Here is a 17644-nt window from a genome sequence, read left to right as displayed (position 1 = left end):
AATAGAGTGTGAGCAGCGCGTAATGAACGACGTACTCCACTTTGTCCTTGCACGTAAGCGACAGCTTTTTGCTGTTATCAGGCTGATACATTAATTCTTCGAGAAGCCCTCGCTGGAATGGCGAGAGCCATTCCTTTGGGACGATTGCCTTCTCAGGAGCCAGGGGAAAGTATCGTGTCAGTGTGTGGATAGATTTTGGATACTCCAAGTCACATACATACACGTAGCCAACGTCTGAATCAGTGGGGTGATGCATAAAATCCATGGAGCTAAATCCTCGACCCATTCAAAATCACCAACGGGGAGGTGCTTTATCATACTGAATCCGTAAAGATTGTTGCAATCTATGTATGATATGTACACCTCCTCTTTATCGGGATCATAGCCACTACACAGAGGGTTGTTAGCCCGCAAATGACGCCTGCTCGCCTGACAGAGCCCGCCTCTAACGCCCGATTCGATGGTTCTGTACATGTCCTCATCGATGATTAACTCCAATTTTGCCTGCGTGTAATTTAGAGCGCATTGCCACGAATAGGATGCCAGAGAAACACAATGAAGCAATTCCAATCTGCGCGCGCTGTAGCACAGACGTCGGAAGTGCTGCATCACGTCCGCATGTAATAGGGCATCCGTTTTCAAGTACAGTGCATTATAATCTCTCAAATTTGAGCATCCAAAATGTTCAAATACGAGCAACGCATACTGGTAGTCCTCCTCACTTATATCCTCCCCCGTGAGATCGTTTCGAAAGGAGGATTTTTCTGGCAAGGCCAATTCATCATACACTGCAAAAGAACTGACATGGCTGTACGGGAATACACCTTTACGAAGTAAAATTTCGTAGTCGTTTCCAAATGCCTGCTTCAAACATTGGAATGCCTCTGCACCACCCATGGATTTGACAGTTTTCCACGAGCTCCCCCAGCGACGAATTTAGATATTGCATGGTATCTCTAAACAGGAAGGTGCCAATTTCAAACGAACGAATTTTTTCCATGGAGCTGGCCACAATGAAGGGAGGTCGCTTCCACCCAAGAATGTGAAATTCCCACAGCAGCACAGCCAAATCGTAGGACAAATTGTGTACCATGATCGGCAATTTTTCCCTCGTCGTGCACGCGACTTTACAGGGGTTACACAATGTCGCGATATAATTTGTCTCGCCCGCACTACAATGCTTTGAATGGTCGTGATGCCGGACACGGGGTAGATCTTCGGTAAACTCCTGTTTACAGTACGCATAGTGGGTAGCAGCTCTGTGCTCAAGGCATTGCTCATCATTCAGCACCATTGCGGCGGGCAAGCGTTCAGGGCGATCATCTCATCCCGCATTTCCATCAATGCTCTCACACACTGCCTCGCAGCATCTTCCCCATGGTGCGTCCTGATGCGCATCACCTTTGAGTCGTGGGTGCGCACAAGCACAGCACAGAAGCTAGAGGTAATGTGACGTTGCATGCCAACACCACTGGGTGCGAGTACGCTCTCCATGTCCAACGCAACGACGTAGTTGTACTGCTGCATGTACTGTATTTTAGTAAATTCTACAAAATTTTCTCCGGGTTCACAAAATTCTAATAGGATTTCGTTCACGTCCGCGCAAAGGCGTCGATGTTTCGCATGCTCTTTTCCTCATTAAAAGAGCGAGTGCAACGTTCGCATACGAAACGCGTGTTCTTTCTCGTCAACAAATGCTCGAGGGACTTAATTCCGAAAAAATGCTCATCAACCTCCAATAAGTGAATTTTCTTTTCGCTTTCCAGTTTTGGGGTCGTGACACGTGCACTCCCTGATCGACGTACGCGTACACGTACACGGATATCCTATTTTCTCTTCGAACTCGTCCAGATCAGAGAATGAAACAGGGAAGCGGGTCGTCCACCAGTAATCTGCTGCATAATTTTCACATTTTTTCCTCGAATTCCTTTCCTGTGGATGCAGGAGAGCGAGTGTATTGTATTTAAAACATTCACCCTCCTTGCGTGCTGGTAAATGGATATTCGTTAACACGTTCTGGTTTAGCCAAATTTGTGGGAAGTACCCCTCGCATCCAAACTTTTTAGTTTTCACAGCGGAAATACACATTTGAACTTTTTGGACGTCAGTGGATACAAACCCACTACCCTCGCACTGGTAATTTTCAATGCGCCCAGTGGACTCCTGAATCACATCCATCAATGTATTTGCGATAGCTCCGTCGCTGTGGACTTCGCGAGCAAGCGCCATAAAATGAGCTATGTGTGCGGTTACATCCCCTCGATTTTCTTTCATCATTAGAACGTCAGAACAAATGCAAAACCTAAAGGGTATTCTTTGTGCTCGCAAAATAGCAATTATATTGTGGAGGTGGTTCATTAAATATTGTCGCAAGTCCTCTACTCCCTGATCGTGAACAGATGCCAATAGCACAAACGCTTTGACGATACCTCGAAATGCGCTATCAGTTTGAAAGAAAGGCAGGAAGCAAATGTCCACATAGGGATGTGATCGCTCGACGTGAGCATGCAATGTGGCAGGTGAAATGTCTGGAGAAGATGGTGAATTCTCTTCCAATGGCTCATCATCCATGATATCATGAAGATCAAAAAAGCAGAACACGCATCTAGGCACTGAAAAAAAAAGAAGAAACACTAAGAAAACGTGCACCACAGAGCGTGGATACTTACTTTTGAAGCGAGCTCCGCACACTCCCGCAGCGATGCGAAGACTGCTGCCTCTTTACACATCCTCCCCACTTATATAGCGGCGACCTCGCTGCATGCCCCAACATGCACGGGTGCGAGGAGTCGTCATAGCCTAAAAATAACTCGGTCTGCATGTTCAAGGTCGCAGCTTGCCCTTGGCTTCACGTAATGCTCCGTCCGCCTACACCATTGCCGCACCTGAGCGCAAAGTTCGCGCTCTCATCACATGTCATTCCGACATGCAAGTCGCTTGCATGAGCATGCACACAACCATCCCTTTTTGTTCACAGTGGCTATGGAATTTCAATAATATTACTTAAATGAAACAAATTACAGTGAAATGCAGATTCATCTCAGACAGGAATTTCTACCCTTAGCGTTAAACCCTCAGATACCAGCATTTCTGCTCGAATAGCAAAATAGCTATGACTTCAAAAATTAAAGCTAACAAACTACAATCAACTGACAAAACACCCATTTCTCCTATCAGATAATTATTGCATAATGCTACATACAGTCGCATTGTTCCTGCGTACACAAACCACAGGACAAGGGTACACAAATTCACTTAAGCGATGAGGGAAAAGGCTTAAGACCTCAGGCATAATCGCAGAGTCACCACACATCGCTACGCGGCTAGCACAAGATAACAACAAGATACTAGCGGCGGGTAAAATCGTAACACTGCTAAACAAGTCCCAACATGCCATGATGACGTCACCAACCAAGAAAAAAGCACACACGCGCGCGCACACAGCAGCTCAGGAATGCACAAGGAGAGGTGCTTTATTGGAATTTCTACTCCTGGCTCAGACACCAACATTTCTGCTCAAATACCCATAACTGCAAGATTAAGTACTGCTTACTTCATCGAGCACCCAACAAAATCAAACAAACAAACAAACAAACAAAAACAAACAAACCCACTTTCCGTGATAGAACACTATTCAGCTTTACCAAGTGATTTTCTTCTGCTCTAGGAGTGAAAGAAAAAAAGAGCCATGAAAAATTACACGTACTTTTGCTTGAATAGCTATAACTGCAAAAAAAAAAACGAAGCACATGCTAATAAACGGAGAAAAAGGCACCCATTTCTGCTATCAGATAATTATTGCATAATGCTACATACACAGTCGCGTTGTCCCTGTGTAAAGAAAGCACATGACAAGGGTACACAAATCGAATTGGGAAAATCACTTCTACTCGCGCAGCATAATACGATATACGCAGATTTTTTTTACGGGTGAAAATTGCAATAAGAAGCCACTGCTATGCAAGTGCAACAACCTTTTTTTAAACCAACATTTCATGCAATACCACATAAATTTATCACTCGAGTCACACGAAAAGGCATACACAATGTACTTACTGGTGGTCACAGTTGCACACACACACAAAACAGACACAACAAGCGACAGTGAAAATAAGAAATTACACGCACTTCTGCTCGAATAGCAAAGTGTCAAGCATGTCAAAACACATTTTCTACCACCAGAAAATTATTAAACAGAATAATACAATATTCGCAAAAATTAAGCTTGTGTGGCAAACACACAACCTGAGGAACACACCCATTCACATCTGCTTTCTGATTTGTTATACAGGCGTGAGCGATTCGATAAGAATATAAAGCACGCTGCTTGGAGAAAGCATATATCACGTGCAGCGCGGTCTACTCTATTGAAAATGCGATAGACCTTATTAAAAAAAAAGTCACAGTCGGCATAATATACGGCAATATCGGCAATATCACTGAAGTCAAACACATTGAACTTACTTGTCAAGTGGGGTCCCAGCTGCACAAACCCGCACGCACACTCACACATTTTTAGTGCCTCACAATGAGCAAAAACCCGAGGTCTATTCACAGCCACATAAATTCATATTATTCCTCACGTCAATAATTATCCAGCCATCGTCAAAACGGGGAACACGCATATGCCAATGCGAAACAATAGGCCTTCGCGCCGGATGTAATACGATATCCCCAGTCGACCGTCCCAAAGCAAAAAAGAAACACAGCATCTCAGGAATGCATGTTGCCTATACATCCAAGAACAGCGTGCAGCAATTATAACACAGAATGAGATTCATTTCTTTGTACTTTTGTTTGCTTGCATATAAATATTTCACAAGAATATTACAGAGTGTAAAAGGAGAACAGAGTTCGCTACACCCCGTAGCTCTTATCATTTTTAAACAAACCAGTTTTCATAAGCACACTACCATTCTCTAAATAGGGGAGTCACTAATGATTCAAATAAGATAAAATATCATTCCATCATCATTGATTGCAAACTTCACGCAAGAATAAGCAACTGCTGCGCGTCGTATTTTTCTTATAAGAAACACCAAATCTCGCCGTGTTAAACACCAACAGCAACGAATTTTTTGTATTTTGTATTTATTTTTGTCGTTTCCAGCAGTAGTTTGTGCGAGTCATCAAAAATTAAAAATTGCTGATCTGCTGCTGTTAAAGTGAAAAAAAGTGCGCCCCCCACGTGAGCCGCATCCCGGCCCGTTCACGCAGTTAGGACACGCTTGACGCAATGACGCGCGCTCCGTTATCGTTTCCCCGTGCAGGCACACTGTTTTGTCATTTTAACACCAGCAGATCAGAAATTTTTAATTTTTGATGTCTCGCACAAAGTATTGAGCTGCTGGAAACGACAAAAATAAATACAAAATACAAAAAAATCGTTGCTGTTGATGTTTAACACGGCGAGATTTGGTGTTTCTTATAAGAAAAATACGACGCGCAGCAGTTGCTTATTCTTGCGTGAAGTTTGCAATCAATGATGATGGAATGATATTTTATCTTATTTGAATCATTAGTGACTCCCCTATTTAGTGAATGGTAGTGTGCTTATGAAAACTGGTTTGTTTAAAAATGATAAGAGCTACAGGGTGTAGCGAACGCTGTTCTCCTTTTACACTCTGTAATATTCCTTGTGAAATATTTATATGCAAGCAAACAAAAGTACAAAGAAATGAATCTCATTCTGTGTTATAATTGCTGCACGCTGTTCTTGGATGTATAGGCAACATGCATTCCTGAGATGCTGTGTTTCTTTTTGCTTTGGGACGGTCGACTGGCGATATCGTATTACATCCGGCGCGAAGGCCTATTGTTTCGCATTGGCATATGCGCGTTCCCCGTTTTGACGATGGCTGGATAATTATTGACGTGAGGAATAATATGAATTTATGTGGCTGTGAATAGACCTCGGGTTTTTTGCTCGTTGTGAGGCACTAAAAATGTGTGAGTGTGCGTGCGCGTTTGTTCAGCTGGGACCCCACTTGACAAGTAAGTTCAATGTGTTTGACTTCAGTGATATTGCCGATATTGCCGTATATTATGCCGACTGTGATTTTTTTTTTTTTTTTTTGAAAAATAAGGTCTATCGCATTTTCAATAGAGTAGACCGCGCTGCACGTGATATATGCTTTCTCCAAGCAGCGTGCTTTATATTCTTATCGAATCGCTCACGCCTGTATAACAAATTCAGAAAGCAGATGTGAATGGGTGTGTTCCTCAGGTTGTGTGTTTGCCACACAAGCTTAATTTTTGCGAATATTGTATTATTCTGTTTAATAATTTTCTGGTGGTAGAAAATGTGTTTTGACATGCTTCACACTTTGCTATTCGAGCAGAAGTGCGTGTAATTTCTTATTTTTCACTGTCGCTCGTTGTGTCTGTTTTGTGTGTGTGTGCAACTGTGACCACCAGTAAGTACATTGTGTATGCCTTTTCGTGTGACTCGAGTGATAAATTTATGTGGTATTGCATGAAATGTTGGTTTAAAAAAGGGTTGTTGCACTTGCATAGCAGTGGCTTCTTAGTGCAATTTTCGCCCGTAAAAAAAAAATCAGCGTATATCGTATTATGCTGCGCGAGTAGAAGTGATTTTCCCAATTCGATTTGTGTACCCTTGTCCTGTGCTTTCTTTACACAGGGACAACGCGACTGTGTATGTAGCATTATGCAATAATTATGTGATAGCAGAAATGGGTGCCTTTTTCTCCGTTTATTAGCATGTGCTTCTTTTCTTTTTTTTTTTTTGCAGTTATAGCTATTCAAGCAAAAGTACGTGTAATTTTTCATGGCTCTTTTTTTCTTTCACTGCTAAAGCAGAAGGAAATCACTTGGTAAAGCTGAATAGTGTTCTATCACGGAAAGTGGGTTTGTTTGTTTTTGTTTGTTTGTTTGTTTGTTTGATTTTGTTGGGTGCTCGATGAAGTAAGCAGTACTTAATCTTGCAGTTATGGGTATTTGAGCAGAAATGTTGGTGTCTGAGCCAGGAGTAGAAATTCCAATAAAGCACCTCTCCTTGTGCATTCCTGAGCTGCTGTGTGCGCGCGCGTGTGTGCTTTTTTCTTGGTTGGTGACGTCATCATCGCATGTTGGGACTTGTTTAGCAGTGTTACGATTTTACCCGCCGCTAGTATCTTGTTGTTATCTTGTGCTAGCCGCGTAGCGATGTGTGGTGACTCTGCGATTATGCCTGATGTCTTAAGCCTTTTCCCTCATCGCTTAAGTGAATTTGTGTACCCTTGTCCTGTGGTTTGTTTACGCAGGAACAATGCGACTGTATGTAGCATTATGCAATAATTATCTGATAGGAGAAATGGGTGTTTTGTCAGTTGATGGTAGTTTGTTAGCTTTAATTTTTGAAGTCATAGCTATTTTGCTATTCGAGCAGAAATGCTGGTATCTGAGGGTTTAACGCTGAGGGTAGAAATTCCTGTTTGAGATGAATCTGCATTTCACTGTAATTTGTTTCATTTAAGTAATATTATTGAAATTCCATAGCCACTGTGAACAAAAAGGGATGGTTGTGTGCATGCTCATGGAAGCGACTTGCATGTCGGAATGACATGTGATGAGAGCGCGAACTTTGCGCTCAGGTGCGGCAATGGTGTAGGCGGACGGAGCATTACGTGAAGCCAAGGGCAAGCTGCGACCTTGAACATGCAGACCGAGTTATTTTTAGGCTATGACGACTCCTCGCACCCGTGCATGTTGGGGCATGCAGCGAGGTCGCCGCTATATAAGTGGGGAGGATGTGTAAAGAGGCAGCAGTCTTCGCATCGCTGCGGGAGTGTGCGGAGCTCGCTTCAAAAGTAAGTATCCACGGTCTGTGGTGCACGTTTTCTTAGTGTTTCTTCTTTTTTTTTTTCAGTGCCTAGATGCGTGTTCTGCTTTTTTGATCTTCATGATATCATGGATGATGAGCCATTGGAAGAGAATTCACCATCTTCTCCAGACATTTCACCTGCCACATTGCATGCTCACGTCGAGCGATCACATCCCTATGTGGACATTTGCTTCCTGCCTTTCTTTCAAACTGATAGCGCATTTCGAGGTATCGTCAAAGCGTTTGTGCTATTGGCATCTGTTCACGATCAGGGAGTAGAGGACTTGCGACAATATTTAATGAACCACCTCCACAATATAATTGCTATTTTGCGAGCACAAAGAATACCCTTTAGGTTTTGCATTTGTTCTGACGTTCTAATGATGAAAGAAAATCGAGGGGATGTAACCGCACACATAGCTCATTTTCTGGCGCTTGCTCGCGAAGTCCACAGCGACGGAGCTATCGCAAATACTTTGATGGATGTGATTCAGGAGTCCACTGGGCGCATTGAAAATTACCCAAATTACCAGTGCGAGGGTAGTGGGTTTGTATCCACTGACGTCCAAAAAGTTCAAATGTGTATTTCCGCTGTGAAAACTAAAAAGTTTGGATGCGAGGGGGTACTTCCCACAAATTTGGCTAAACGCAGGAACGTGTTAACGAATATCCATTTACCAACACGCAAGGAGGGTGAATGTTTTAAATACAACACACTCGCTCACCTGCATCCACAGGAAAGGAATTCGTGGAAAAAATGTGAAAATTATGCAGCAGATTACTGGTGGACGACCCGCTTCCCTGTTTCATTCTCTGATCTGGACGAGTTCGAAGAGAAAATAGGATATCTGTGTACGTGTACGCGTACGTCGATCAGGGAGTGCACGTGTCACGACCCCCAAAACTGGAAAGCGAAAAGAAAATTCACTTATTGGAGGTTGATGAACATTTTTTCGGAATTAAGGCCCTCGAGCGTTTGTTGACGAGAAAGAACACGCGTTTCGTATGCGAACGTTGCACTCGCTCTTTTAATGAGGAAAAGAGCATGCGAAACATCGACGCCTTTGCGCGGACGTGAACGAAATCCTATTAGAATTTTGTGAACCGGGAGAAAATTTTGTAGAATTTACTAAAATACAGTACATGCAGCAGTACAACTACGTCGTTGCGTTGGACATGGAGAGCGTACTCGCACCCAGTGGTGTTGGCATGCAACGTCACATTACCTCTAGCTTCTGTGCTGTGCTTGTGCGCACCCACGACTCAAAGGTGATGCGCATCAGGACGCACCATGGGGAAGATGCTGCGAGGCAGTGTGTGAGAGCATTGATGGAAATGCGGGATGAGATGATCGCCCTGAACGCTTGCCCCGCCGCAATGGTGCTGAATGATGAGCAATGCGTTGAGCACAGAGCTGCTACCCACTGTGCGTACTGTAAACAGGAGTTTACCGAAGATCTACCCCGTGTCCGGCATCACGACCATTCAAAGCATTGTAGTGCGGGCGAGACAAATTATATCGCGACATTGTGTAACCCCTGTAACGTCGCGTGCACGACGAGGGAAAAATTGCCGATCATGGTACACAATTTGTCCTACGATTTGGCTGGGCTGCTGCGGGAATTTCACATTCTTGGGTGGAAGCGACCTCCCTTCATTGTGGCCAGCTCCATGGAAAAAATTCGTTCGTTTGAAATTGGCACCTTCCTGTTTAGAGATACCATGCAATATCTAAATTCGTCACTGGGGGAGCTCGTGGAAACCGTCAAATCCATGGGTGGTGCAGAGGCATTCCAATGTTTGAAGCAGGCATTTGGAAATGACTACGAAATTTTACTTCGTAAAGGTGTATTCCCGTACAGCCATGTCAGTTCTTTTGCAGTGTATGATGAATTGGCCTTGCCAGAAAAATCCTCCTTTCGAAACGATCTCACGGGGGAGGATATAAGTGAGGAGGGCTACCAGTATGCGTTGCTCGTATTTTACATTTTGGATGCTCAAGTTTGAGAGATTATAATGCACTGTACTTGAAAACGGATGCCCTATTACATGCGGACGTGATGCAGTGCTTCCGACGTCTGTGCTACAGCGCGCGCGGGTTGGAATTGCTTCATTGTGTTTCTCTGGCATCCTATTCGTGGCAATGCGCTCTAAATTACACGCAGGCAAAATTGGAGTTAATCATCGATGAGGACATGTACAGAACCATCGAATCGGGCGTTAGAGGCGGGCTCTGTCAGGCGAGCAGGCGTCATTTGCGGGCTAACAACCCTCTGTGTAGTGGCTATGATCCCGATAAAGAGGAGGTGTACATATCATACATAGATTGCAACAATCTTTACGGATTCAGTATGATAAAGCACCTCCCCGTTGGTGATTTTGAATGGGTCGAGGATTTTAGCTCCATGGATTTTATGCGTCACCCCACTGATTCAGACGTTGGCTACGTGTATGTATGTGACTTGGAGTATCTAAAATCTATCCACGCACTGACACGGTACTTTCCCCTGGCTCCTGAGAAGGCAGTCGTCCCAAAGGAATGGCTCTCGCCATTCCAGCGAGGGCTTCTCGAAGAATTAATGTATCAGCCTGCTAACAGCAAAAAGCTGTTGCTTACGTGCAAGGACAAAGTCGAGTACGTCGTTCATTACGCGCTGCTCACACTCTATTGTAGATTAGGCATGAGGGTGACAAAACTTCACAGAATTCTAAAATTTCGCCAGGCGCCATTCCTGCGTCCCTACATCGAGGACAATGTTGCCAGACGTGTTGCCTCGGGCACGACATTCGAAAAAAACTTCTACAAACTCTCAAATAATGCAGTCTTTGGGAGAACACTTCTAAATAAATTTAACATGCGTGATATTCGAGTAGCCTTCGATGAGGAGACGGCGAGTCGCCTCGGGAGTCGGGCGGAATGCGTGAGGATGGAAATTTTGTCCCCGGATTGTGTCATGTACGACATGCGCAAAAGAAAAGTGCGCCCCAGATTGGGTTTACGATTTTGGAACTGAGTAAATTAACCATGTACTCATTCTACTATGAAACCTTGCTGAGTAAGCTCACTTGTCCGGTGATTACCTGTTACTTTGACACGGATGCTCTGATCCTCGGCCTGTTCTGCAAGGGCTACGAAGATCAGTTACGAGCGATTGCCGACGACCACCTAGATTTGTCTTCCTTCGATCGGGATCGTCCACTGTACAGTGAAAAGAATCGTGGAAGGCTTGGAGCATTCAAAAGCGAAACTGGAAGTGTACCTATTGAGGAAGTAGTCTGTTTGAAAGCTAAAATGTACTCCATCAAATTAGCTGGAGGAAGGCAAATTGCAAGAGCTAAAGGGGTCAAAAAGAATATTGTACGCAAGCACCTCCTCCATGAGACGTACTGCAATACCTTGTTCAATCACATGAGCGTATCGAATGAACAAGTATCAATCGTTGGAAAGAAGCAGTGTATGTACACCATCAGAAATGTCAAAAGAAGTCTGATGGCATACGACGACAAGAGATACCTGTGCAATGACATCGACTCCTATCCTTATGGAAGCTACGAATATGGTAAGTTTAAGTGGGTGATATAACTAGTGAAGCTCATAATGTTCTTTTTTGCTTCAGAAGATGTGCAGGAAGAGAATTAATGCTTCTGTCACATGCTGTTCTCTCCTGCGGTTTGCCTCTGGGTCATGGACAGAGAGGGATGAGTGCCTGGGTGATCCATATAGTACCTATGTGAAGAACACTATGGATGTTAGTGGAGATATACAGCGTGCATGGATGTGTCCCCAGGGAGAACTACAATATCTCGGAGACTGCCATGATGTACTCAATAAACATTGAAAACTATTTACCATGTTTTTGTGTGCCAACCATTGCTGAGAGTCGACGCAGGCTAAAAAAGAATGCCGCCCGGGACCAATAAGCAATTTGGAGGGAATTGTGAGCTGGCCTAGAAATGAATGGGATTGACCCACGAGCGGTTGTCTACGTTGCAGCTGGAATTATGAAGCAATATGCAGTTGAAAGCGTGTGACCAAGTAACTAGAGAGTGGAAATGACAAATGAGTCTATCGAGCATGTATGACAGGAAGCCAACAAGCCAATCACTAGGTTTTAGAAATGGATGGAAGTGACCACCCCCGGACCAATAGACAGGTGAGCGATTTGGAAGCCTATGAGCCGACTTAGAATTGAATAGAATAGATCATTTTGGTGTCTACGAGCGAGTGAGCAGATGTTGTGGCAATTAATGGTAGCCAATCACATAGAAATTAGATGGATGAAGGGGTGGAGCTGTGACCAACCAACCAGAGGACTTAGAAGTGGCTTGACCTGGATTAGAATTGGGTGGTGGATTAGAAATTCCTAGAAATTGATTAGAAAAAAGAGCAACTTGGAAGCCTATGCGCCAACTTAGAATTTAATAGAATAGATAATTTTGGTGTCTATGAGCGAGTGAGCAAATGCGGCAATGAAGGGTAGCCATTCACATAGAAATTGGATGGATCACCATGAAGTGGTGGAGCCTGGATTAGACCTGACTTCACCTGGATTAGAAATGGGTGGTGGATTAGAAATTCCTAGAACTGGATTAGAAAAAGGATGTCGTTATGGGGCTCGAATCTGATCTACTGGCTAGGAGCGTGCCATGTAGTGAAGTGGTAAAGCAGAACGTTACGTGTACCTCCGCGTTGGCGTCTGATGCTACAGTGGGTGCTACAATTCTTCAGATGACGTAACGATGGATGGAGGTATCTGGAGAGCGGTGCGTCTACTCACCCGAATACGAAACAGAGTGCGTTTTTGTATCAACGCTGCACAAGTTATGAAGGAGAAGAATTGAACAATAAATTGGTAAATAGAATTACAAAGCGTAGAATAACAATATTACATCTTTTAAACCCATAACTAAATACATGCAGATCGGAGTTCTTACCTCCTTTAACTTGCGGAAACAAAACAAAAAACACACGTATCGGGTGACGCTATCGGAATTACCCTTATCTTGGGTTGCATTTTCTATTTTCTTTTAATCTTTTTCCAGGACGCAACAGGCGACAGTGCGCTCTTTCACCCTCTCAAATTGGGGGTGAAGGAAAGACGGGTCTCCGAAGATGCGCAATGAACAAAATAAAGAAGAAAAAAATGGTGTTCCTTCACGACTTTTTTCTTTTTTTTTTGTGGACGATCTACGGAACGGATTTTTGTTCTGAAAAACGGCTACGATATCAGGTTACCGAAAGGAACAGATGTTCTCATTGGGACGACTTCGTACCTTTTATAATAAAAAAGTTAACTAACGATTTTTAGGTAATTAGTCATTCGACGGTTGAGCAACAGATGGCCAAGAACGTCTGCCGGCCCAGAGATGATAGAAATGCAAATGAAAACAGGATGTCTATAGCGCTTATAGAGTTTTTTTATGAAAAATCAGTATCGAAGAAAAGAAGACCCTATATATTGCGTGTTGTGAGAAAATAGAGAGTTTTAGTAGATGGTGCACTATCATCTTTGAGTGCGTAAAAGATATAGCGTTGGAGTTTCTCCGCACTGCGCGAAGCTCTCTTTCTGTTATTGACGTGCGCATAACAATCAACACTATCCCTTACGTACGCAAACGCGATAGCGTATGATCTACTAAAACTCTCTAATAGCGCAAAAGGTTATCAGTGTTCTACGGAGCTGAAATGAACGCGTCCATTCGGATTACGTTTCGTCGTCCTATTCCTTTCTGATCACCAACATGTCTGCATACTAGGAGCACACTGAATAGGATTTGACCCGGATTTATTTACGCCGATGTTTGAATAAACAACTTATCAGAAGACGGGGTGGCATGCCTTACCTTTACTTTGTAAGTGCAGCTTATCTGCACCTTGGGCAAGTGCATGAGAACGCTCGTCCTCATGTTAGCGTTGTTGCTGGCCACGTCGCGTACTGTTAAGTTCGACAGTCCCGTGACAACCACCTGCAGGAAAAGAAATGTGGTTCGTCATAATGAGCAACATAAACATTCTCCGTGGCAAGTCCAAGTCTAAAAAGCCAAGTCTTACAATGAACAGAGATACGACAATTCCGGCACAGCTTTTAGTTCATCCAACAACAAAGCAACCATCCGCAATATTTTCACTGAGCTGTCAGTTTATCACAGCGTATTTCAACTTAAAAGTTCACTCACAAATTTCAGAAATTCTGACAAGGGCCTACGAGGTTTACGTGTGCCCAATGCCTCTCTTGAATAACATGTAACAGACAGTTTTTGCGTATTTACTCAGGCGAATGTCCGCGGCCGAACGTCTCCTGAGAGGTATGACGTGATGCATCATTTTCGGTTTACCAACCGTAGTCTTATAGGTACTCAGATTAAGAGCGACACGTTTTTTTTTTCTTCCTCTATCACATCACATCACGACACGTTGAAAAAGATATTCGTAAGCCAGAAGCTGTTACCAAAATACGAGGGGTGTTCAAGTCAAACCCTGACCTTTCAATTTCCGCAAAAGTAAAATGAACTTACAGGCCAGAAATTAGTTTTATTTTTCAACGTAACCTCCAGCTGCACTAATGCACTTGTCCCAGCGTTTCACGAGGGCTTGGATGCCAGCAGCGTAGAAATCCTTACCGGCGCGTAGCAGCCATGATCGGACCGCATTCTTGACCTCGTCGTCGTAGCTGAAGTGGCGGCCCCCAAGGAACGCCTTCAGTGGCCCGAAGAGATGGAAATCCCTGGGGGCGAGGTCTGGACTGTAAGGGGGATGTGGCAGCAATTCCCAGTCAAGTACCTGTAAGGTGCGTGTCGTGTCGTGCGCGGTATGTGGGCGTGCATTGTCCTGTAGGAGGAGGACTCCTTTGGTGATGAGGCCCGGCCGCTTTTGCTTCAGCACCTTATGCACATCTCTGTGAACCTGGCAGTAATATGCACTATTGATGGTGGTACCACTGGGCAGAAAATCAACATTGACAACGCCAGCCTTGTCCCAGAAAACCGTGGCCATGACCTTGCCCGCAGACGGGGTGCTTCGGAACTTCTTGGGAGCCTGCGAGCCCTGATGCTTCCACTGTTTTGAGGCGCGTTTAGACTCAGGAGTGAAATGGTGCACCCACGTTTCATCGCACGTGATGATCCGATCAAGGAACGGCTGTCCTTCAGTGTCGAAACAGTACCTTAGCTCTTGTGAGATTTCCAGTCTTCTCTGCCGGTCAAACACGGAGAGCTGCCGCGCGACCCAACGGGCACTAACTTTCCGAAACTGGAGGTGTTCATGAATGATAGTGTTCAACGTTCCCATAGAAAGTCAGTCGTTCGAGCCAGTTCGAGACATGTTATCCGTCGGTCATTGAGGATCAGGCGCTCCACACATTTGATGTTCTCAGGAACTTTGACACTGGGCTCGGAGCCGCCCCGGCAGGGATCGTCCTGCACTGATGTACGGCCGTCTCGGAACCGTTTGCACAACTCAAACGCTTTGCTGCGGCTAAGTGTATCGTGGCCATACTGAACCTGAAGACGTCTGTGAATTTCAGATGACTTTACGCCTTCATTCACGAGAAACTTCATGACAATTCTCTGTTCGATGTGCGCGCTCACCTCGTTGTCGGCCATCTTGTCCAGCACGTGTCTTCTGTTTTTACACAAAGTTTGGACCACCACGTGGTGAACGCGGAGGCCTGTCGCTTGTGAAAATTACGAAAAAGAAGTAGCGCAACCCATTTGTACACTCAGGAGACAGAAAGTCCCGGTTTGACTTGAACACCCCTCGTAAGTGAGGACCTTTTTAAACCAACAAATGTATTAGATAGCCGATATCGGTTAAGAAGTTGCAACACACTTGCAACCGATACAAGGACATTGTCACCCAGTAATTAGGCTAGGTGAAGCGGCAAAAAATATCTATAAACTGCAGTAAAATAAAGGTAATGCTCGTGTACTAGGCATGTGATGACGTCGTATATGACGTTGTGTGAGAAAGTTCCTCACAGTACGTTCACTGAGGTACCTGATGCATTGGAGGTAAAAAGTCATGTAGAACATAGGTGATGGTGATGTGATCAAGAAAAAAAATGGGGATGGGGGAACAACAACAATAAATGATGACGATGAAGTGGGGTGTTTCACCGCGGTGGTGCGGTACCCTACCCCATTGCACGTGGAACATTATGTGAAGATTATGAAGGAAGGATGAAAACACAAAAAGGAACTAAAGCGTCTGGAGCAATCCAGTGGACGACAGGAAGTCCATGACCAGGTGAACCCGACGATGTAGCACAGGATCTTCATAGGGGTCAATGAGTGCAGCTAATGTGAGCGGCCTCTTGCTGATACGGGCAAGCTCATCACACAATATCCGCATTTGCGGGCAGTAGAGCGAACATTCCATAAGAATGTGCTGGGCGGCTGGGCGCCACGACACCGCACGTGGAACAGAAGCCCGTGTCACAGCATCTAATCATGCACTTGAATTGTGGGGTGAAAGCCACATTGAGCCGGAGTCTACGCAGGAGTGAGGTAAAATGGCGTGATGGACGGGCAGGGAAAGAAAACGACAAATTTGGGTCTACCGAATGCATGAGAGATTGAGCCGTGATGTCCCGGCGCCATTGCTGCAGAGCCAAGGGTTGAAACCATGCAGTTAGTAGGGCACTTCTGTCACCTCTCGACAGCAGAATGGGTACGGCTATCGGGGACTCGTGGGCAGCCCCTGCTACTCTGTCAGCCTCCACATTGCCTCATAGACCGCAGTGACCTGGAATCCACTGCAGGGATATATGATTACCTTCATCATGTAGACGCTGAACTGGACTAGACGCTGCAGACTCTGGGGATGGGGGATAAGAGATGTGTCCCGCTCTGTAGCGAGAAGACAACATTTCTTCCATTTCATTTAATTCCATGCACATAGACTTTGCCTTTTGAGACCGAAATGCAAAGATGTTAGCGTAAATCAAATCAACAGTAACCGTAAGAGATCGACACAAAATGGACTAGGGTACGGGTTTCCAGCGTTTTCCCCGGGGCAAGCATTTCCAAAGCCCATTGCAGTGGGAATTAGCATGAGATGTCTATATTTTGCATCTAGTAGGGCGAAATGCTCTTTATTCAGTTCCTTCAACCTATTGGTTCGTGCATCCTGCTCAGAGTTAGCACACGGTGTTCGAAAATACAAAAAACGAAATTAAGTGAACACAAAAATAAAGTAAGTAAATCTTAGCTGCCCGCATGAACGATAGTAGGACGCACAATTGTTACGGTTCATTCTAATGGTTCAGTACGTGTTTCGCGCTTGATACCAGAAACGCTGGCTGTTAGATTCTTCAACTGCCATCATTCCATTATTGTGTTAGTGTCGCGCCAGTGTTTACACATTCCTCTATCATCATCATCATGATTCAAATAAAGTTCCTGTTTTTGCATCACACCTTGAAACGGCGTCTATGAATATTTGGGTCTGAGGGGGGGGGGGGTACGTTGGTGCCTGGACTGGTGTTGCTCGGGGAGCGGGAAGTAAGAGAGAGGGTAGGTTAGTTAACTTATTTCCTGGTATGTCCATGGTCTTATAGCCCTCCTTGAGAATGAAAAAGTTCAGCAGAGCTCGTTGAACGAGCTGAACGAGAATAGACTATCTCCTCGAGCTGGTGTTCAGATGTGCCAGAGGGCTGCACAGCTTGCAAAAGCCTGCGTCTAGCATCCAATGTGGCTGGGCAGTTCATTATGACGCGCTCCTCTGTTTCTGTTTCCCCACAGTGGGGACATCCAGGGGTCTGTGTACGGACGAGCTTGAAGACGTAGGCGCGTTTGTAGGCACTGCGGCATCGGATGCTG

At 44.8% G+C, this 17644-nt stretch overlaps 1 protein-coding gene and 1 long non-coding RNA gene across 2 annotated transcripts in view; one reads left to right on the top strand and one right to left on the bottom strand.

The window, feature by feature from the left end:
• LOC135392414 (uncharacterized) overlaps positions 1-15427 on the bottom strand; it is a 43667-nt gene extending 28240 nt beyond the window's left edge. The window contains exons 1-2 of the mRNA XM_064623128.1: positions 15413-15427; positions 13670-13792 (exon numbers count right to left, since the gene is read on the bottom strand). Coding sequence (XP_064479198.1) covers positions 13670-13792; positions 15413-15427 — 138 coding nt within the window. The remainder of the gene's footprint in view (positions 1-13669; positions 13793-15412) is intronic.
• On the top strand, positions 7421-11717 carry LOC135391511 (uncharacterized). Its single transcript, XR_010422015.1, has 3 exons — positions 7421-7811; positions 7871-11385; positions 11443-11717. It is a non-coding gene; the product is annotated as an uncharacterized LOC135391511 (long non-coding RNA).
• Positions 15428-17644: the final 2217 nt, after the last annotated feature.

Source organism: Ornithodoros turicata, chromosome 4, assembly GCF_037126465.1.
Source record: "Ornithodoros turicata isolate Travis chromosome 4, ASM3712646v1, whole genome shotgun sequence".
NCBI classification, from domain to species: domain Eukaryota; kingdom Metazoa; phylum Arthropoda; class Arachnida; order Ixodida; family Argasidae; genus Ornithodoros; species Ornithodoros turicata.
Note: the sequence above shows the minus strand (reverse complement) of the source record. Positions and strands in the feature narration are given on the sequence as shown.